This window comes from Gopherus flavomarginatus, chromosome 2 (assembly GCF_025201925.1).
Source record: "Gopherus flavomarginatus isolate rGopFla2 chromosome 2, rGopFla2.mat.asm, whole genome shotgun sequence".
Lineage (NCBI taxonomy): Eukaryota > Metazoa > Chordata > Testudines > Testudinidae > Gopherus > Gopherus flavomarginatus.
The window spans coordinates 302,880,466-302,902,427 of record NC_066618.1 but is presented as its reverse complement, the minus strand read 5'-3'; the positions used below and the strand labels follow the sequence as shown (position 1 = coordinate 302,902,427).

The window sequence follows — 21,962 nt, the reverse complement described above, 5'->3', positions numbered from 1 at the left end:
TCCTGACTAGCCCTTGTACTGGACAGGCAACTTGGCTGTAGGCAAGTCAAAAGAATTTGACTTGAAGGGTTGAATCATCACTTGGGCCTCTGGGTTGATGAATTTGGGGTCCACTAAGGATTGGTGGATAGCTGACACCTGTGCTCCACTGTCCCTCCATGCGATAACCTTCTGCCCGCCCACACTCAGTTTCCCTTCGCTCTGAGGGTATCTGGGAGTCATCTGGGCCTGAGGACCTTTGGTGTGACCCCAGTGCAATGCACTGTAATCTGTTGGGGTTCTTGGGGCAGTTGGCCTTAACATGCCCTAGCTCGTTACATTTAAAACATTGGCCTGCTGACTGGACACTGGGGAGAGGTGGGTTGCTGGAGAATGGTGTGGTGGGACGATAAGGTGTCTGGAGTTTTCCTTAGGGTGCAGGTGGGGCCTTGGGCTGCCCCTGGTGGTATGGTGTGGTCTTGTGGTGTCTCTTCTGCTTGCTACCCAAACTGCAACCAGGGTTGTTTCTCTCTGCTACCTCCACCTGCTTTGTTCCGATTTGCCCCGCCTCTCTGATGGTCTGGGACTGCTTGTATTGATCAGAATAAGAAGCAAGACTTTCTGCTGAGTCAATTTTCTTATCCCATAAATCCTGTTTTATATCATCAGTGGTCACAGTCAGGAACTGCTCCTGTGCAACGAAATCACACATTCCTTCAAAGCTAGTTACACCCTTTTCTTTGACCATTTTATCTAACAGAGCCTTCATCTGGTTTCCATAAGCCACATTACTTAGTGCAGCCCCTTTCTTAAGGGCTCTAAATTTTACTCTGTAAGTTTAAAGAGTAATTTGAAATTGTTTCAAAACCAAATCCTTAAATTTACCATAGTTAGAAACATCCTCAATAGGCATCTTGTTAAATATGTCCAGAGCTCTTCCATTCAATTTTGCTACCAATATTGTCATCTTGTGATCTTCAGAAATTGCATGGAGGGTGCACAGTCTCTCAACGGTGATGAAATATTCAGCGATATCACTGAATTCATCATACTATGGACATAGTTGCTCCCATTTGTGGATTTTTGGGAAAGTGGAGCCAGCCACTGAAGGGTTCTGTCTTTTCAACTCCATAACAGCCAGTTCATGCTTCTGGGCCAAAATCTGGGCCTGTATTTCTCTTTTAGCTCCAGGGCTCTTTTATGGGCAGCCTACTCCCTGGCTGCCTCTGTCTCCAAGTGGTTTGCCTCCTTCCTCTCCTCTGTGTCCAACTCCAAGCGCTTTAAGGCCATTTGTCTTTCATGTTCTGTCTTTCATCAACTTCCAGTCTGACTAATTCTAGTTTCTTTTGGACCTCACTTTCTGTCATCCTAGCCTTCCTGTGCTTAGCCTAGCCTAACCTGAGAGTTAGAATGAAAACAAAAAACAAAACAAGAAAAAAACAGCTTGTGAATTCCCTTCCAGGAACTTAACTACTCTGCCCTCAGGCAGAGAAAAAAACCTCCAGCTGCTCTCAGCTTAAAAAAAAAAGTGTCTTTTTAAAAAAAACCTCCCTGGTTTTCAAGCCCAAAGGAAAAAAAGTGTCCTTTTAATATCCTGAGGTCTGTGCTTCTGGTTCAAAATGATCCTACCGTGCTGCCACCATGTTGGGGTTCCCTCCCCACTCTGAACTCTGGGGTACAGATGTGGGGACCCACATGAAAGACCCCCTAAGCTTATTTTTACCAGCTTAGGTTAAAAACTTCCCCAAGGTACAAATTCTTTTCCTTGTCCTTGGACGATACTGCTGCCACCACGAAGTGATTTAAACAAACATTCAGGGAGGGGTCACTTAGAGCCCCTTCCCCCCCCCACAGTATCCCCCCAAGCCCCTTCACTCGCTTGCCGGGGTGGCGGGGGGGCGTGGGCCTTGAGAATATTATACCAACCAATAGGTTAACAAAGTGAGCACAGACCAAATCCCTGGTTTTTAGGACACTGAAAACCAATCAGATTCTTACAAGAAGAATTTTATTTAAAAAAAAAAAGTTAAGAAGAAGGGCCAATTCTCAAACCACTGAGCTATCCCTCCCCCCATCACTTTATTATAAAGAAAAAAAATAAAAGCATCACACCTGTAAAATCAGGATGGAAGATAACTTTACAGGGTTAATAAAAAGATTTAAAACACAGAGGAGTCCCTGCTAGGCTCAACTTCCAAGTTACAAAAACAGGAATAAACCTCCTTCTTAGCATAGGGAAAATTCACAAGCTAAAACAAAAGATAATCTAACGCATTTCCTTGCTATTACTTACAATTTTTGTAGTTGTTAGATGTATTAGTTCAGGATCTTTTTAGGAGCTGGGTTACCTGTTTGGTCTCTCTCTTTGTCCCAAGAAGGAACCAACAAAGAGAGCACAAAGAGAACTTCCCTCCCCACCATCCCAGAGTTGGAAGTATCATCTTTCCCCATTGGTCCTTCTGGTCAGGAGCTAACTAGTTTAATTGAACTGATTAACCCTGTCAGCATTCCTTGAACGCTGGGGTACAGAAGTGGGAACTCGCATGAAAGATCCCCTAAGCTTATTTTTACCAGCTTAGGTTAAAAACTTCCCCAAGGCACAAATTCCTTCCTTGCCTTAGTATCGCTGCCACCACCAAGTGATTTAAAACAAACATTCAGGGAGGGCCACATGGAGCCCTACCTTTCCCAAACATCCCCCCAAGCCCCTACACCCCCTTTCCTGGGGAGGCTTGAGAATAATATCCTCACCAATTTGTACAGGTGAACACAGATTCAAACCCTTGGATCTTAAGAACAATGAAAAATCAATCAGGTTCTTAAAAGAATTTTAATTAAAGAAAAGATAAAAGAATCACCTCTGTAAAATCAAGATGGTAAGTACTTTACAGAATAACAAAAAACTCAAAAACACAGAGGATTTCCCCTCTAGGCAAAATTTTAAAGTTACAAAAACAAGGATAAACCTCCCACTTAGCACAGGGAAAATTCACAAGCTAGAACAAAAGAAAGAAATGTGTTAGATTACTTGTTACTAACTATTTCTGCAATAGTAGATGCTTAGTTCAGATATGGCTTAGGGAGATGTATTTCCCTGCCCCTGGTTTCTTGTTGACGCCAGGAAACACAGACCAAAAAAAAAACTTCCCCCACAGATTTGAAAGTATCTTCTCCCCTTATTGGTCCTTTAGTCAGGTGCCACCCAGGTTAGCTGAGCTTCTTAACCCTTTACAGGTAAAAGAGGAATTAACCCTTTATAGGGTAAAGAGGGATTTTATGCTACCCTTAGCTGTATGTTTATGATAAACCCCTTACAGGTAAGTGATTCTGTACCTCAGGCCAGGAGGGATTTATGGTACTGCATACATAAAGGTTGGTTCCCTTCCCTTTATATTTGACAGTTATCTTTAAGCTTTATAAAAGTACATCTCGCCGCAATTAACACCTTCCATGACAAAAATCGACGGATTCTCAACGTTTACACATCCAACTACAAAACATGTCCTTGTGGGACTCCAGAGCCTTTACTCTGAAGTGCACCCTCCCATCCCCATGTGGGATCTGAACTTAGTCCTCAAGGGATTGATGAGACCCCCCTCCTTCAAACCCCTAGCTATCTGCTCCTTACTACATGTCAATGAAGGTAGCATTCCTCATTGCCATCACATCATCTAGAAGGGTGAGCGAGATAAGTGCACTGATGGCCAGTACACCCACCATGAGATTTTTTTTAAGGATAAAGTCACACTATGACCTCACCCTAAATTCCTTCCGAAAGTGACGTCCACCCTCCACACCAACCAGCTTTTCCATCTCCCTACATTCTACCCTAAACCCAATAGGAGGCTTCATTACATGCTCTTGCTGTTGGGAGGGACATAGCCTTCTACTTAGACAGGACTAAACCTTTTTGTAAATCCAGGGGCGGCTCTAGGCATTTTGCCACCCAAGCATGGCAGGCAGGCTGCCTTCGGTCCGCCGAAGCCACAGGACCAGCGGACCCTCCGCAGGCAAGCCGCCGAAGGCAGCCTGCCTGCCGCCCTCGCAGCAATGGCAGCGCGCCCCCCCGCAGCTTGCTGCTCCAAGCATGCACTTGGCATGCTGGGGCCTGGAGCTGCCCTTGCGTAAATCACCAAGACTGTTCTTTTCAAAAACTGAACACTCCAAGGGTGATGCGATATCCATGCAACGACTTTCCACGTGGATATCAGACTGTATCCAATCATGCTGTCAAGCCCTGCTGGGGTCAGGTCCCACTCTATTTGAGCCATGTCAACACCTGTGGCATTCCTGCATAATGTACCCTTCTGAATATTTGCAAAACTGCCACATGGGCATCAGAACATACTTTTGTCAAGCACTATGCCATTACACAGGACTCCAGGGCAGATGCCATATTAGGCCTTACTGTCCTTTCTGCTGCAACTATGCACATAACTCCAAAGCCCCCCCCCCCCCGCCCCTACACACCATACTAGGGACTGCTCTTCAGTCATCTGAAGTGGAGCACCCAGAGGGCCATCACTCGAAGAAGAGAGGGTTACTCACCTTGTGCCATAACTGAGGTTCAACATGTGTGTCCCTGCTCTTCCCCTCTACTTTGGAGTTGGACATGAGGTCTCTACGGTAGAGAAGAAACCGAGAGGGTCGGACCATGCACGAGCTGAAGCGACTCCAATGGCACCGCGAGCCAGCATGGCCCGATCAGGCACTGGTACTGAAAATCTCTGATCAACGGTGCTGGGACGCGCCATCACCTGAAGTGAAGTGGCGCACCCACTGCGACACACATCTCGAATCAGAGGGGTAGCTGTGTTAGTCTGGATCTGTAAAAGCAGTAAAGAATCCTGTGGCACCTAACAGACGTTTTGGAGCATGAGCTTTTCATGGGTGAATACCCACTTCGTCACCCACGAAAGCTCATGCTCCAAAAGGTCTGTTAGTCTATAAGGTGCCACAGGATTCTTTGCTGCTTTTACACATCTTGAAGAACCTCAGTTACTGCACAAGGTGAGTAACCCTCTCATTTGGTTCCAAGCCCTCCTCGGAACCAAATGAAATGGAAGGCCCAAGATGCTTTTCCATACAGGGGTTAAGGGGTTACAAAAGCCAGTACGAGATCATAGACACTGAGACAACTTAGGAAGACCCTGGCATCAAAGGATCATTAGCACTGATGCTCTGTATTGCTCTGTATTTCACAGTGGCACTAATCCAGAATAGAACCTAAAAAAGGTCATGGTCCTGGCTTAGAACTGGACGTTAATTAAAATTGGAGGTTGGTAGCGCAGAACCCAGCAATAGTTTAATAAAATTCTCTTCTATGAGGCCCTGGCCATGCCCACATATGGATCAGTCAGATGTTTGAGGCTCTGAATCCACATTTGTGCTTGGCACATAGCCACACGTGTTAGATCAACCTAGCCAGACCCAAGGATCTTGATGGTGAGTGGATGCTGGCTTTACAGGTTGCCAGATTTAATCAACTAGGGCTGAAGAGCCTCTCCCAATGTCTGGGAACTGAGTCAGCCCTCCAGTATCTGTGGGACAATCCTTTAAGTTGATGCTGAGCTTGCCCAGTGCCAACCATTGATGACTTGTGCCTCCCGATATGATGGGGGACGGGGGTGCACAGGGGCACAATCTAAAGAGCAGGATACGTGACCACCCCATCTGCATCCCCAGCAACTCCGCGCCTTGTGCCGAGCCCAAGGCTGCCATACTTTCCCCACCCCACCAGAGTTACCTGGGTTTTTTGTTTCTTTTGTTGTCTTTCTCCCAGTGCACCTCCCCCCCGGCATGTTCAGCCCCTGTCTCTGGCAGGTGGGGAGCTGACTGAAGTTGAGTGCTCCAGCTCGCTGCTCTGTGTGGCACGATGGCTGACTGAGAAAGCCCATTTGGGGAGGTGGCGTCCCTCCTCCCCCAGGTCTAGCTGCCAGAGACCGGGATCGAGTGAACTGGAAATGTGCCAGGGGGAAATGGCTTCTGTCTCGCTCGCCCTGTGCCAGCAACCAGCCTGGGCGGGGAGTGGCCCGGCACCACCGCCACCTCCCCAAATGGGCTCTCTCAGGCAGCCGCCTCACTGCACAGAGCATTGATCCACAGTGGCCACACAACAATGGCTGGTCTCACCCGCTCCACTCCCCAAACAGGCCTGGCTGCCAGGAAGAGGGCCAAGCGTGCCTGGAGGCAGGCACAGCAGGCGGGAGGCCAGAGCCCCTCTCCCCACTCCCGGCAGGCCAAGCAGAAATCTGGAGGGGGTCCCTTGACTCAGAATTCCCCCCCATAAGTTGGCTACTGGACCTTAGTCAACTGGACTGAGAAGCCGCCCTGATCGGTAGGACAGAGGGGCAGCCCTTTTCCTGCCCAGGTCCAGCCAAACCTCTCCTCTTATGCACCTTATAGAACCCCAACAGTCTCACGCTAACAACATTTGCTCCCAAAGACGGGAAGCATGGAAAACACTGGGTGTGCTCAGAACGCACTCAACTTCAGTGGTCAAAGGAACTGAAGAGTGGTTTGGACCAAGATTTCTCAACTGTTCTCTTTCTGAGACCCACCCCCCCCGCCCCCCGCCCTGGCCACAACATACAGTACTATAAAAACTCCAGGGCTCTGTGTGTGTGTGTGTGTGTGTGCGTGCGTGCGGCTTGAGACTCTGGCTTCCGCCACCAGATGTATTGCGGGGGGGGGGGGTTAGCTCTGCAGGGCTTGGGGCGTCAGCTGTGGCAGGGTTCTGGACTTCAGCCACCAGGCAGGGAGGGGCTCGGGGCTTCAGTTGGGGGCTCCGAGCAGGGGCAGGGCTCAGCTCAGAGTTTCTTTGCAGCATTGTGTGTGTGTGGAGGGGGGGGCCCTCAGGGCTTTAGCCACATGGGGCGCTGGGGCTTTGGGCGGGGTGGAGCTTGGGACTTCAGCCCCACAGGGACACTGGGGCTCGAGGCTTTAGGTGTCTGGGGACCACTCCCAGCTTCAGCCGTGTGGGAAGCACTGTGGCTCAGGGTGCTGGGCTTCAGCCCCGTGGAGGGGCACTGGGGCTAGGGGTTTTAACCCAGGGGGGGCATACTGGGGCTTGGGCCGCTCCGTGGCTCTGCTCCTGGTTTCAGCCCCATAGAGGTGCTGGGGCTTAGGGTGCCAGGCTGGAGACATGGGGCCCTGTGGCCCCCTGAAACCAACTCACAGATCCCCGGGAGGCTGCTGACGCTGGTTGAGAACTACCGGTTTGGACTACGCTGTCTTTTATGCCTCTGGAACTCTCCAGGATGGGAGGAGAGGCAGAGAGGTGTGAGTGCGTGCTAGATCAGTCCAAGGGTGCACACTGCAGGATTCTTGATTCCACCCCGGCAACATGTAGAAAGTTCATCTTCCCTGAAGCTGTATGTGAAAAAGTTTGTTGTTTCAGCATATTTATTTTTATTTATGTAATGGGTATAACAAGTTCAGGCATTAACACAGATAGTCTCAAATTTAAATTTGAAGAGGTTTAGTTTTTAAAAGAACTTACAATAATTAATTTTTTTATTTTATTTTAAAATTGGTTTTTGAAAAAAAATTCCTGCTTTTTATCTACCTTTATGTGGTACGCCCCCTCCTTGAAGCCTTATCCCGCTGACTGGGGATGGTTACCAGAGAACCTTGATGGTTGAGGAGAGAGAAAACCTGCTTCCCTGGTGGTTACTTGGTCTGCACCCTTGAGTCCTTTGCATGGCTCTCTTTCGCTCCTCTGTTTGTTCCATGCATTCTTGAGCATGGCTTGTTGCTTGCATCCACTTATGCTCCTAAGATGTTGAATAGCTTTGGAGCAAAGTCAGGGCGTGCAGAGACCTCCCTCTGTAACAAATGTTTTTCTTTCTTCCAAAGCAGCACTGGCCCCTATGAGACTGGTCCCAAGAGGCCTTGTAGATCTATCATCTCTTGGCCTTTGTTTTGTTCCAGTTGGTTTAAAACCTCCATGAAAGGGAGCAGGAACAAACAGAGTCAAAGCATTCTGTGACTGGGCCACAGAAATCTCAGTGCACTGAGGGGGCGACGGAGCAGGAGGCCATGATGTTTGTTGTTGTTGCCGTGATAAAAGCTGGGGTTCCAGTGGCAAAGGTGTGACTGCAGCATGTCCATGTTCTCTGCATTGCTGAAGGCAGTGAATGGGCCCTGTAGCTAGAAGGTGTGGCCAAGCCCTGTGAACACATTAGAACTGTTTCTTATATGTGCTGGAGAGAGGTGCAGTCCCAAAGGGCTAGATTTATAAAAGGACTTTGGCAGCTGTGTCTTTAGTCCATAATGTAGGCACCACTGCCATCACAGAACCACAGCTCAGTTGACACATAACCCTGTAGACACCGAAGGGTCTGCCAGTGAAGTCCCCTACGCACCTAAGTCCTGACATCACACAGATGCTCAGCACGTGAGGTCACACCTAAACTGGCAGCAGTTTCAAACGCTGCAGCCACTGACTTATCATGCCGAAGAGCCCTGAACTGGCAGGCCGCTCAGAGCATGCCTAAGTCCCCCACAAAAGCCAGCTAGGGAAGGGGAGGAGTGGGTGGGCGTGTTTATAAACAATAGCTAAGTGATTAGCTGGGATGTGGGAGACCCAGATTTGCAGTTCACTGTTACTTGAGTTACAGCAGGGCCTAAGTCTGGGACCAGGGAGCAGGAAGGTGAGATGGTACCTGAAACCATGAAAGGCAATAAGGTTATGCAGGGTGAGGGCCACAGAAAGGCCTGAAGGGCATCAGAGGAACCATGAGACAGGACTGGGAGTGATTATGTGAGAGAAGGACAGACTCACCAAAGCCCAGCAAGGTGAGGGAAAGGAGTGAGAGCCAGATCCCCAGAAGTACTGAGTCACCACCACCCTCTTCTGATACAGTACCACTCTCAGTAGTCTTTCGGGGCTTCCCCTTTTGCACACCATTGAGATCTTTCAGGTGTCTTTACGGCACCTTCTACACTTCGCCCCTATGTAACTCATAGCTCTTCATGGTTTCAGCCGCCATCTCACGGCCCTCTCCTTCCACCATTGTTAGTGTCAATCATCAAGGCAGAGATGGTCGCTTTGCACAGATGCAACTTTGGTGCCTTTGTTTGAGTATTCTGAGGTTGCTGGCCCTGCCCAGGGGAATTGTGTTGCCTCGAGCCAGTGTCCATGCAATACCACCTGTGGCTTTTTAGAAGCAGAAGTCAGTGTGGCCACATGAGCCCAGTAACAGCACGTCTATAAACTCTGCTGTTCAACTGCGTGTCTCCTTCCTCTTACAGGCACCTGTCCTTAGTCAGGGCAACAGATGGACCAGAGTATTCACCGACTGAATTTCAAGCAACTAGACTTGGAAACTTTAAATTATTTGTTATCATCAAACGTCACCAGCCCCCTGAGGAATTGCTCCAAATTCTCCTTCCAATTTGGGTTGTTCTGGTCAAGTGCAGCCTGTAGGTATGGGGCAACAGGCAGCAAGTGGGGTAGCAGCTGGTGTCTCATTAAAGTGAAATTGTATTACAAGGCTTGTGTTTTGTAACCAATCATGGGCAGCGCTGGGGGTCAGCTTTCTGCGTTTCTGAAGGGAAGGCCACAAAGTGCAGGGATCATAATAGGGCAGATGGGAAGGTGCCAAATAGCTCAGCTGAACTCACCCTGCCAATAGCTAAGACTGCAGGATGCAATTCTGTTCAGCAGCACTATGGGCAAGGCCATACATTTGTGACTGAAGGCCTCCTTTGCAGGCTCAGCTTGTCTCCCCAGACAGTGACTCACCTTCGGTGAGATGGTCATTGTCTTTCAGGCAGCGAGTAGGACGATGAAGCTGTTTCTTGCAGTCCCTGCCCTTTGCACTGTGATACCTCAGCAGCAGGCAGGAAATAGGAAAGAAAAGTGCCTCTGCCTGATGCCTGCAATCATCTCCCTTTCTGTTTATGATCCTGCCCCTCCCGGCCGGACTTGGTGTAGCCTGTTGTTTTTTCTTTCTTTTCTACTACCGCTTTAGTGCAACTGAAGGAGGCTGCAACTTGGTGCTATTTCCATTAGCCCCACTGAGACTGTTGTTCTCCTGCCAGCATAGTGTAATGGGGACAGGCTGGCTGCATCCGTCCATGAAACACCCTCAGCCCATGCTCAGACAAGGCTATGAAACTGAGGAGCCTTTTTATATCAGTAATAGGACTTGGTGCAGTCATCTCTATTTTGGGCCTGTAAAAGGCCAGTCAGTATCAGATCTGTGCCAGGTTGGCTGCTGGTTCGGCTCAACTGTGCTCAACCTCATATCCCACTTCCTGCCTTCAGTGAGCAAAGCCATCCTACCACAGAACATGCACTCTACCGGCCCTCAGGTGCTAGCCGTGATTTAGCTGCCCTCATATAAACGAGGCCTTGACAGCTTTGGGCCTTTTAACAATGCCAATTAAATCTGCTGCCTACAGCAAGTGCCGGACACATCTGAAGCCTTGGCTACATGGCAGCTGCCACAGCCAAACTGCAGTTCTTAACAGCCAGACTTTTGATAAAGGACCTGAGCATGGCTAAGGGCAACCAAGATGCAGACACCAAGTCCCTGATAGTGACACTGGGTGCAGCCAGGCACAGGTCAATGCACTGTTTATTAAAGACTTGTGTGCGCTAGGCCCTGTTAGCAACACCAATAGGCCCAGGGGTGAAGGGTAAAGGCAGGCCGACTGTCCCCAATGTGATGCAGGCCAAATGCCCATAGGTCAAGTGGCGAGCGTCAGGGTGGATTTGTGGCACCATGGCATGGATAGTGGAAGATTAACCATTGAAATGGTGGTTTGTTTGTTTTTCATATACACTTAGTCATCGCTGCTTGCTCAAGTTTTCTTCCTTGAACCTAGTTCTTCTAGCACCCAGCAGGTAACTGTCTTGCAGTGACTGTAGCTGCAGCATGTCCCCTGCTGAAAAGTGGCCATGCTGACGTCAAGATGACAGGTATCCACCTGAAGCAAATGTGAACATACTTACTGAGGGGGCAGTTGGTGGGATTGTTCTTACACTGCATCACCCCAGGGTAGGGAAAGGCTGCGTTATGGGCCATCTGGGCCCTACCACTGCTAGGATTCTTTTGTGGTAGCCACTAGATGCCCTGCTGTGCAGGTTGCTTCACAAAAGCCTGGGTTCCGCATCTATGAGAGCCTGCCCTCTAGAGTGCGTGTGAGAGAGTGAAACATGATTACATTGGCAGGTGACATGCACAACTTGATGTGTGATGGGGGACAGAAAGGAGTTCAAGGAGTATAAGAGACACAAGGAGCTCAATCTATGTAGTTTAACAAAGAACAGTTAAAAGATAATGTCATTTGGTCAAAATATGTACATGGGGAACAAGTATTCAATAATGGGCTCTTCAGTCTGGCAGAGAATGGTATAACATGATCTAATGGGTGGACATTGAAGCTAGACAAATTCAGACTGGCAATAAGGCGTAATTTCCTAATAATGAGCATAATTAATGACTGGAACAATTTACCCAGTTGTTTTGGTGACCACTCCATCTTGGGCAATTTTTAAATCAAGACTGGATGTTTTTCTAAAAAATATACTCTGGGAATTAGTTTGGGGCCGTTTGCTGACTAGCCATGAAATCTCTGAAAGAAGTCTCAAGATGGGAGAGACCATAGCAGGGCAGATGTGATGGACGTTGAGGCAGAGATGCTGAAGACTTGGCTTTCTCTAGATTTGAAAGTAGAAGCAGTGAATAGAGAGAGGCCCTTCTTGTGCTGCCCACTGGCCTGAGGAAAGAGCTTCATCCACAGATAGACACAGGCTCTAAAATGTAAAGTAAACTTTATTCTCCTTGATCCACAAAATAGATTTCTTTGGTTGTACAAATTTCACTAGTTACAGTCTTGATGAGCTAATTTTTCCTCTGCATCTCTCAAGAGAGGAGAGAGATCAGAGCCTGGCACTCAGGTACCGCAAAGGGAAAAGAAAATCACAAGTTAGTCACCAAAACCAATTCATGATTCTTTCCAGAAATTGCTCTTGTTAAAAAGCAAATGCTAAAATGAGGTTTTAAAAAGGAAAAGCTCAAATTGCTGATGATGGCAGCAGCCATGGCTGCAGTTTGATAGATTATTGGATTTCCCCCTGTCCAAGCCCTGTAAAATTAAACATATCAATTCAGTTAAAATGAGCCATGTGATTTGGTGTGAAGAGAGGAGATTCTCAACTAAAAGAAACCGCATCCAGTCATTTAGTAAATGTACAAGCAGACGTGCGCACCACTCCCTAGTCACATCCTGGCACTGGGAGGATTAAGGGCCAACTCTGGGCTTACTGCTGGTGGCATCAGCAAGTAAGAGAGCACCGATTTGTTAGAGGGAGTGGAAAGATCACTCAGACCATTGCCAAGACCAAGCTCAGATGCCTTGCTTTGATTTGGGCGTGTGTGGGTAAGGGCTGCTTAACTCGCAGAGGGCAGTAAGAACAAGAGAAACAATAATTTCACTGGTAGACACAGGCGCCTAGTCACTGGTGCCAGATCCTTGGGTTCACTTGGTACTGAGGCTGATAGAGCCCTTGTTCCAGGCAGGAAGCCAGCAATAACATCCTTGGTGCATGTGTAAAGAATCTCGTCTGCCCTAATCTGCAGGTAAAGTGAGGACGGCACCATGTTGTCAGAGAGAGACGGTAGGATTTGTAGTTAGCAGGAGGCTTATCTTGTTATTCGTTATCTCCCTGCATGGTGCTCACTTTGTCTGTGCTCCAACCTCCCTCAACACTCACATTTTACTTCAGTGGACATGGGCAACACAGTGAGAGCCACAACCACCATCGCTCTCTGTGTACCATCATCATTCTGCACCCAGTACCCTTCACCTGACCCCAGCCAATCCATATCCCACCGTGCTCCCTGCACCCCATACTATAACCTTACCCCACTGTCTCCTTATTTGTACCGCCTACTGCTGTGTCACCACATTCTAATCCCCAACTAGTCTGTCCCTACTGCTGTCACATGCACACACTGCTATAGCCTCCTACGCCCATCTGTCCTAGTTCATCCTGCTCATGGATGCGACTCTCACACAGGACAGTCAGCACCTGCTCCCCACATGTCCCCCTCCCTATGTAGTGTGTTTGCCTGGAATGGACCACAGCCTCTGCTACATGAATTACATGTGCATCTGGGGGGCAGACCTACTGCCAGAGGAACGGTGTCACACCAAGCCAGATGATTGTTGGCCTGGTGGTAGAGTGGAATGGGGACAATGCATTCTAGAGATGTCACAGATCCCTGCCTCTGCATGGACATGACTCTCCATGGTTGGGGGGAGCTGGCTTTTGACAAATCAGTGGGATTTAGAAGGGAGTAAAGAGCTGGCCCTTCCTGCTAAGTCATATCAGAACAAAGCCCCTGTAGTAGCCACTGAAAAACCCAAGTGGAGGGAATAACAGGTGCAGCGTCACACACACGCGCACACACACGCACTCACATACTATTTACAGACTAACAAACTGCTGCTGCCCACTGCCCTGCCCCCTTGCCCCGTCAAACATCTACAAGTCCAGCACTGTCCTGTTTTGTTCAGCACATGCCCCAGTGCACTGTGGGTAGTGAGAGAAAAAGGATGTTCACAGCCTAAAGGAAGTTTGTTAACTACACCAACTCCTGGGTGCGCAGTTCCCAGCCAATGCCAAGGAGGCAGCTGTGGGACCCAGTCCAGTGCTGTCTGTGGAGTGCAGGAAGGTGTTGAGCCCTGTGCTGGGCTGTCCTGTTGCCCCCATGCATCAGGCCCCCTATGTGGGGACAGCAGCCTCCAGACTGCGACGGCTGTGTCGGAGTTTGCGCTTGCTGCTGTACAGAGCCATTTCTTCAAGTGCTGATGTGGTGGGTGTTGAGGAATCGTGAGTTACTAACAGCTCCTCTTCCTCTGCTGGCCCACCCTGCTCCTGGGGAACTGAGCAGAGACAGACAGAGAGAAATCAGGCAGGAGACAGACAGTATTTCCCACAGAGCAGCATGCCTCTGAGATACAGAGTGACCACTTTGACAGAGACACTGGATTGATGGCTTAGTATGACTAGCTATAACCCACTAACAACCCCCTTCCCTCGCTCCCTTCCTTTCTTTCCTCCCTATGACTGGAGGGGTGTTAGCAGGCCACTTCACCTTGAACAGTCCCTTGAAATAACTATTTATGCTAAACAATCTGTTCCACCTTGAATCTAGCTGTGACACTCTGAGTACCTGCAGAAGAGCTCTGTGTAAGCTTGACAACTTGTTTCTCTCACCAACACAAGTTGGTCCAATAAAAAACATTACCTCCCCAGCCTTGTCTCTCTAAGACCCTTCCAGGCAAGCAGTTGGTAAACTGAAAAAAAAAAAATCCCATTTTGGTTCTCCTGAAATGGAATTTTTCTGAATTTCTGTCCCATGAAAAATTTCAATTTTTTTATTTTGTCCTGAATAAGCATTACTTTTTCCCCTGGAACCTCACAGCTATCTGTGGTCTCCTAGATTCATTCCCGCCTCCAGTCAAACCAGAACAAATTAATTGGATGCCAAAGAAAAGTCATTTCATTTCCACCTGCTGCTATGACCCGTTCTGCCATGACCAAGGGCAGAAGGGTTTGGGAGAGCAGCAGGTGTCATCATCACTAGACTGGACTTACAATCAGTAACTGTGCAGTCACACTGACACCCATAGGAGAGAGCCAGCTAGCCCTGAGGTATTTGTCACCATGTTACCTCGGCGCAGGCCCTCTTGGGTCATGCCTGGTGCTTCTTCCACACCAGAGCAGTACTGTTTTTTAGCTATAAAGTCCCTAGCACTGTAGGATGTAGTTGCATGTTCTCTATAATCAAGGCTCTGTCCCACATAGTTTTAAATGCTCCAGGATGGGATTTCCACTCCTTCTGTGGGGAAGATTCTCCAGACTGAGATCTCTTAGTCTGGAATAACTAACAAAATCATAGAGCCTGGTGGTGATGGGGGACTTCAGCTACCCAGACAGCTGTTGGGAAAATAATACAGCAGGGCACTGATTATCCACCAAGTTCTTGGAATGCAATGGAGACAACTTTTTATTACTGAAGGTGGAGAAAGTGATTAGGGGAGAGGCTGTTCTGGATTTGATTCTGGCAAATAGGGAAGAACTAGTTGAGAATTTGAAGGTGGAAGGCTGTTCGGGTGAAAGTGATCATGATATGACAGAGTTCATGATTCTAAGGAATGGTAGGAGGGAGCTAGAATTCAGGATGTGACAGACTATCTGCTGAGACTGATCAAGCCCTCGAACTGCTACCCCTTCTCACATGGGCACCAATGATACTGCCAAGAATGACCTTGAGCAGCTCACTGCAGATTACATGGCTCTGGGAAGGATAAAGGAGCTGGAGGCACAATTCGTGTTCTCGTCTATCCTCTCTGTTGAAGGAAAAGGCCCAAGTAGGTAACACTGAATTGTGTAAGTAAATGTGTGGTTACGCAGGTGGTGTCAGAGAGAGGGCTTTGGATTCTTCGATGATGGGATATTGTTCCAGAAAGAAGGACTGCTAGGAAGAATCATTGAAGATTAGAGTTGGAAGAGGCTGCTACTTTGCCTTGGTCTTCCCAGACAAGGTCAACTCCCAGACTGCTGCACTGGCAGCACAGTATGGGGAGGAGGTGAACAGTTCTCAGTGGTGAAAGAACAGGTTAAGGGCTATTTAGAAAAGCTGAACGAGAACAAGTCCATGGGGCCGGATGCACTGCATCCGAGGGTGCTGAGGGAGTTGGCTGATGTGATTGCAGAGACATTGGCCATTATCTCTGAAAACTCGTGGTGATCGGGAGAGGTCCCAGATTATTGGAAAAAGGCAAATACAGAGCCCATCTTTAATAAGGGGAAGACAGAGAATCCGGGGAACTACAGACCGGTCAGCTTCACCTCAGTCCCTGGAAAAATCATGAAGCACATTCTCAAGGAATCCTTTTTGAAGCATTTGGAGGAGAGGACAGTGATCAGGAACAGTGAACATGGATTCACCAAGGGCAAGTCGTGCTTGACCAACCTGACTGCCTTCTATGACATAACTGGCTCTGTGAATATGGGGAAAGTAGTGGATGTGTTATTCCTTGATTTTAGCAAAGCTTTTGATATGATCTCCCACAGTATTCTTGCCAGCAAGTTAAAAGAGTATGGATTCGATGAATGGACTATAAGGCGGATAGAAAGCTGGCTAGATTGTTGGACTCAGTGGGTAGTGATCAATGGTTCCATGTCTAGTTGGCAGCCAATATCAAGCGGAGTGCCCCAGGGGGGCTGGTCCTGGGGCTGGTTTTGTTCAATATCTTCATTAATGATTTGGATGATGGGATGGATTGCATCCTCAGCAAGTTTGCAGATGACACTAAGCTGGGGAGAGAGGTAGATATGCTGGAGGGTAGGAATAGGGTCCAGAGTGATCTAGACAAATTGGAGGATTGGGCCAAAAGAAATCTGATGAGCTTCAACGGGGACAAGTGTAGAGTCCTGCACTTAGGACAGAAGAATCCCATGCACTGCTACAGGCTGGGGATCAACTGGCTAAGTAGCAGTTCTGCAGAAAAGGACCTGGGGATTACAATGGACAAGAAGTTGGATATCAGTCAACAGTGTGCCCTTGTTGCCAAGAAAGCTAATGGCATATTGGGTTGCATAAGTAGGAGCACTGCCAGTAGCTCAAGGGAAGTGATTATTTGGCACTGGTGAGGACAAATCTGGAGTACTGCTCCAGTTTTGGGCCCCCCACTACAGAAGGGATGTGAACAAATTGGGGAGAGTCCAGTGGAGGGCAACAAAAATGATTAAGGGGCTGGGACTTACGAGGAGAGGCTGAAGGAACTGGGCTTATTTAGTCTGCAGAAGAGAAGCGTGAGGGCGGATTTGATAGCAGCCTTCAACTACCTGAAAGGAGGATGGAGCTAGGCTGTTCTCAGTGGTGGCAGATGATAGAACAAGGATCAGTGGTCTCAAGTTCCAGTGGGGAAGGTCTAGGCTGGATATTAGGAAACGCTATTTCACTAGGAGGGTGATGAAGCACTGGAATGGGTTACCTAGGGAGGTGGTGGAATCTCCGTCCTTAGAGGTTTTTAAGGCCCAACTTGACAAAGCCCTGGCTGGGATGGTTTAGTTGGGGTTGGTCCTGCTTTGAGCAGAGAGTTGGACTAGATACCTCCTGAGGTCTTGTCCAACTCCAATCTTCTATGATTCTATGGACAATGGACTGCACAAAGGCAGACTTTAGCAAACTCAGAGAATTGGTAGGTAAGATCCTGTGGGAAACAAATCTAAGGGAAAATACAGTTCAGGAAAGTTCATATTTTTTTAAAGAGACATTATTAAGGGCACAAGAGAAAACTATCCCAATGCAAAGGAAAGATAGGAAGTATGGTAAAAGATCAAGAGGTCTTCAGTGACCTGAAACTTATAAAAAGGTCATACAACAAGTGGAAAGTAGATCAAATTACAAAGGATGAATATTAAAAAACCAACACAAGCATGTAAGGACAAAATCAGAAAGGCCAGGGCACAAAATGAGCTTAAACTAGCTAGGAAGATAAAAGGTAACAGGAAAACGTTTTACAAATATACTAGAAGCAAGAGGAAGACCAAGGACAGAGTAGGCCCATTACCCACTGAGGAGCAAAAGATGATGATAGAAAACGCAGCAACAGTCAAAGTGTTAGATGCCTTCTTTGTTTCAAGCTGTAACCAAAAAGATTAGCAGTGATTGGAGGATTAACATAGTGAACATCAGTGTAAATGGGGTAGGATCAGGTCAGATGTCTTCAAGTTGGCGGAACCTGACAAAATACAGCCTAGAATACTTAAGGAACTGGCTGAAGAGATCTCTGGCTGAAGAGATCCCATTAGTGACTAGGGTTAGGATTCTCTCTGAGAACTTATAGAGGATGGGAAAGATCCCAGAGAAGTGGAAAAGGGCAAATATAGAACCTATCTATAAAAAGGAGAATAATGACAACTCAGGGAATTACAGACCAACCGGCTTAACTTCAGCACCTGGAAAGATAATGGAGCAAATATGTATGTTGAATCCAGACACCAACTCCAAACTGCCCAGGTTAATAAGACTACCCTTGCTCTGAAACCTCCAGGCATATCTGAGGAGCTCCCAGTTAATTTTCTCCGTTCTGACCTCCTGGAGATGGACAAAGAGTTTATTAAAGACGCCAAGGTAAATGGCAGGATGTGCCGAGTATGTAAAGACACAGGAGCCCAGATGACACTTGTCAGGAAAGATATGATTAAGGAATCTAATATGCCCCCAGGGAGAGGCAAACACTCCTTGCCTGGGGGAAACCTGAATTCAGCATGCCTTTGGTTCACAGTGAACTAGAGTAGGAAGGTTGAAGATGGGTGTTCTCCATCATATACCTGTGGATGTATTGGTGGGGAATTATATTATTTCACTGCATAGGGTTGTTAATATTGTGACCCAGAGCAAGAGAGAGGATGTTCCCAGGTTTCCAAATGTAAATCCTGCAGAGGGGGAGGCAGCTGAAGGGGGAGGGGAGACCTCTGCACTGTTAGCAGCAGAGGGTGATGGTATGTCCACAGGGGAGGGGGACAAGGAATCAGCCCTCAGTGCAAGCAAAAGCTAAGGAGAGTTTGCTGCTGAATCAAGTGCAGACAACTCATTGGGAAAACATTCTAATAGTGTCCAAGATAAAGAGAGAAGGGGAAGGTTTAGGGAGGAGGGCAGAATACACAGGGAAGCTCCAGTGGGGAAAAATAGATGCCACCCTACAGAGAGCTAACAGTACTCACAAAGCATCATGTGGAGCTACTGCTGCTAGCCTACCATTTCCAGTTTGCTAAGTACCTAGGGACAAAGAGTTATGAGAGGCTAAGAAAAAACTTGTATTGGCCAAATACCCAGAATCAAGTAAGGGAGTACAACAAAACTTGCGACTTACGTCAAAAGCGGGAAAAGGCCACAGGTCTCTATACAGCTCCACCACATCCTTTATCAGTGATTAAAGAAGGGTTTTATAAGGTCACCCTGAATCTCATAAGGCCATTATCTGGGCCATGCCAAAAGGGGAAAAGATTTATATTAGTGGTGGATTTTGCTGCCAGATATCTGGAAGTGGTCACTCTGTCAAACATGGAAAATGGAACAGTTGTAGATGCACTGTTTACCATATTTAGCAGGGTGAGCTTTCTAAAAGAGATCTTATCAGATCAAATTTCATGTCCCACCTATTTTGAGAGTTATGGAGGATGTGTGGGGCAAAACAATTGAGATCTGCCTCATATCACCCCAAAACTGTTGAGTCATGGGGACCTTAAAGTCTATGTTAAAAATATATGAGAATAGGAGGGCAATTGACTTGGATGTAATGTTGCCCTATTTGTTATGGTCTCACCAGGAGGTGCCCCAACAGTCATGGGGTTCATCCCACTTGACCTCCCTTATGGGAGAAAAGTCAAGGGCCCTCTGGATCTTACCAAAAATTCCTGGGAGGGTGGCCCTGAAGCAGAAGAGGAATTGATGGCTGAGTTTGTGAAAAAGTTTAGAGAGGATTTCCCTGGGTGTGCACAGATGAGTCTCTCTCACTCTGTAAGCTTTTGGTCACTCCAGACACCTTGGGTAACCCTGAAATGTGTCACAAAGTGATGGTTTTCTGCACAATATTCTTTTTCTGAGATCTGGCTCTTCCTATTTGTCAACATCATAGATCTTAGTTTTCAGCCTCCTAGCATTGATGAAGGTGGATTTACGGAGGATAACTGACAAGGTAAACTAGGAAAGCAGAAAATTCAGACTGAAGATCAGCACAGAGAAGACAAAAATGATGGTAATTGGAAGACAAGAGGAAGAGGTAAAGATCAAAATTGGAGACAACTGGAACAAGTAGAAAAATGAGTGTAGCTTGGAGGACTAGTATAGAAGAACAGGAATTGTAAAGACGACATAAAAAGAAGAACTGGATTAGCTATACTGCATTCAGAAAACTGCAAGACCAGGAAGACTTAAAGACATTTAGATAAAAATGAAAATAGCATATATAAGACTACTGTCATGTCAATACTACTGTAGGGGTGGGAATGTTGGAGTGGCAGGAAAGCCAATGAATGTAAGATATTGACAGCAGAGATTAACAGGCTGAGGGGAATAACTGAGAGTGTCAAGACTGCAGAAAATAAAAAATAGAGTGATAAGAAAATGGCTAGGGCAAGAAATAAGGCTGTTACAGAAGATTCAAGAAAGATGACAATGATGATTTGGACATATGTCGAGAAGGGATCCGGAAAGGATACCAGAATTTGCGATACATACCAGAGTGCAAGGAACTAGAAATAGAAGACCACGGATGGGAGTAGAAATTCTTAAACCCTTTCTGAGGGATCTGATACCTCTTCAAATCTACAATATTTGAGAGAAATGAGGAGGCTAGACTCTTCCAAAGGTCTTTCACAGGCTTTGTGAATCTATGAATGAATGATTAATGGCCCTTTATGGATTAGCATTGCCAACTGCATGGGAGAGTCAGATGGCGAATATTGAAAAGTTTGTGAGCTTTCTCCTATATAATGGGTAGCTCAAGATCGTATAAGATAATCTGGAGTAATAGAAATGGGATGAAATTTAATAGTGCAAAGTGCAAGGTCATGCATTTAGGGACTAACAACAAGAATTTTTGCTATAAAGTGGGGCTGTATCAGTTGGAAGTGACAGAGGAGAAGAAAAATCTGAGTGTATTGGCTGATCACAGGATGACTATGAACCAGCAATATGATGCAGCTGTGAAAAAGGCTAATGCAGTCCTAGGATGCATCAGCCGAAGTATTTCCAGTAGAGATGGGGAAGTGTTAGTACCATTATACAAGGCACTGGTGAGACCTCATCTGGAATATTGTGTGAATTCTGTTCTCCCATGTTTAAGAAAGATAAATTCAAACTGGAACAGGTGCAGAGAAGGGCTACTAGGATGATCTGAGGAATGGAAAACATGCCTTATGAGAGGAGACTCAAAGAGCTTGACCTGTTTAGCCTAACCAAAAGAAGGCTTAGGGGAGATATGGTTGCTCTCCATAAATACATCAGAGAGATAAATATCAAAGAGGGAGAGGAGTTATGTAAGTTAAGTGCCAACGAGTGCCAACATGGACATAAGAACAAATAGATATAAACTGGCCATCAACAATTTTAGGTTAGAAATTAGATGAAGGTTTCTAGCCATTAGAGGAGTGATGTTCTGGAACAGCCTCCCAAGGGGAACAATGGGGACAAAAACCTAACTGGCTTCAAGACTGAGCTTGATACGTTTATGGAGACGGTTGTATGATGAGTCAGCTGCAGCGGCACAGGAGGCGGCGAACAGAGTGGCTAACAGGGGAGTTTCAGTGGGAGTTTCCAGGGGGAGGTTGCAGGGGAGACCAAGGCAGAGGAACCGGGAAGGCAGACCAGGGAAGAGGCAGCCCTGCGCTTGTCGGTGGCCTGCGGTGCGGTGTGAGCTGTGGAGTGCCAGGCACAGAGTTGCAGCGCTACGATGGAGGCAGAGGCAGCAGGTGCAGACACACTGAGGATGACTGGGTGCGGCAGCTGCGGCATGTACATGGTCCTAGAGGGAGCACCTGAAAGGAGTTTCATCTGCATGAAGTGTCGTCTGATAGAGCTGCTGGAGGAAAAGGTAAGGGGACTGGAGATGCAAGTGGAAACTCTGGCTGAGTTTAGAAGGGGATTTGAGCAGATGATGGAACACAGACATGATGAAGCACAGGGGACAAGCTCAGGCGAGCGGACAAAAGCAGGACCTAAGGACTCTGAGGAGGGACTGCTGGGTGAGGAAAGTGGACGGTGGAAGCATGTCACTAGGAGAACCAGACAGAGGATAAGACGGGCCAGCGATGGACAAATAGAACTCAGGAATAGGTTTGCTGAGTTGGGAAATGAAGATGGAACACAGCAGGCTGCTGAAGGAGTAACGGCAAGGAAGAAGAGGCAAGCAGCTAGTCCTGCAGATGGAGGGGAGCAGTCAGTGGAGGC

The 21,962-nt window shown here is 47.4% G+C and overlaps 2 protein-coding genes across 33 annotated transcripts in view; one reads left to right on the top strand and one right to left on the bottom strand.

The window, feature by feature from the left end:
* The window catches only part of IQANK1 (IQ motif and ankyrin repeat containing 1), a 184,822-nt gene extending 173,151 nt beyond the window's left edge, over window positions 1–11,671 (top strand). For all 3 annotated transcript variants that reach the window (XM_050939360.1, XM_050939359.1, XM_050939358.1), the window contains one exon: window positions 9,235–11,671. In XM_050939360.1, coding sequence (XP_050795317.1) covers window positions 9,235–9,409 — 175 coding nt within the window. In that variant the 3' untranslated portion in view covers window positions 9,410–11,671. The remainder of the gene's footprint in view (window positions 1–9,234) is intronic.
* Window positions 11,672–11,747: 76 nt separating this feature from the next.
* Window positions 11,748–21,962, bottom strand: part of SCRIB (scribble planar cell polarity protein) — a 234,812-nt gene continuing 224,597 nt past the window's right edge. For 27 of the 30 annotated variants that reach the window (XM_050939290.1, XM_050939297.1, XM_050939304.1 and 24 more), the window contains one exon: window positions 11,748–13,881. In XM_050939290.1, the coding sequence (XP_050795247.1) occupies window positions 13,721–13,881 (161 nt within the window). In that variant the 3' untranslated portion in view covers window positions 11,748–13,720. The remainder of the gene's footprint in view (window positions 13,882–21,962) is intronic. The other 3 variants (XM_050939302.1, XM_050939309.1, XM_050939303.1) reach the window with 2 other exon arrangements.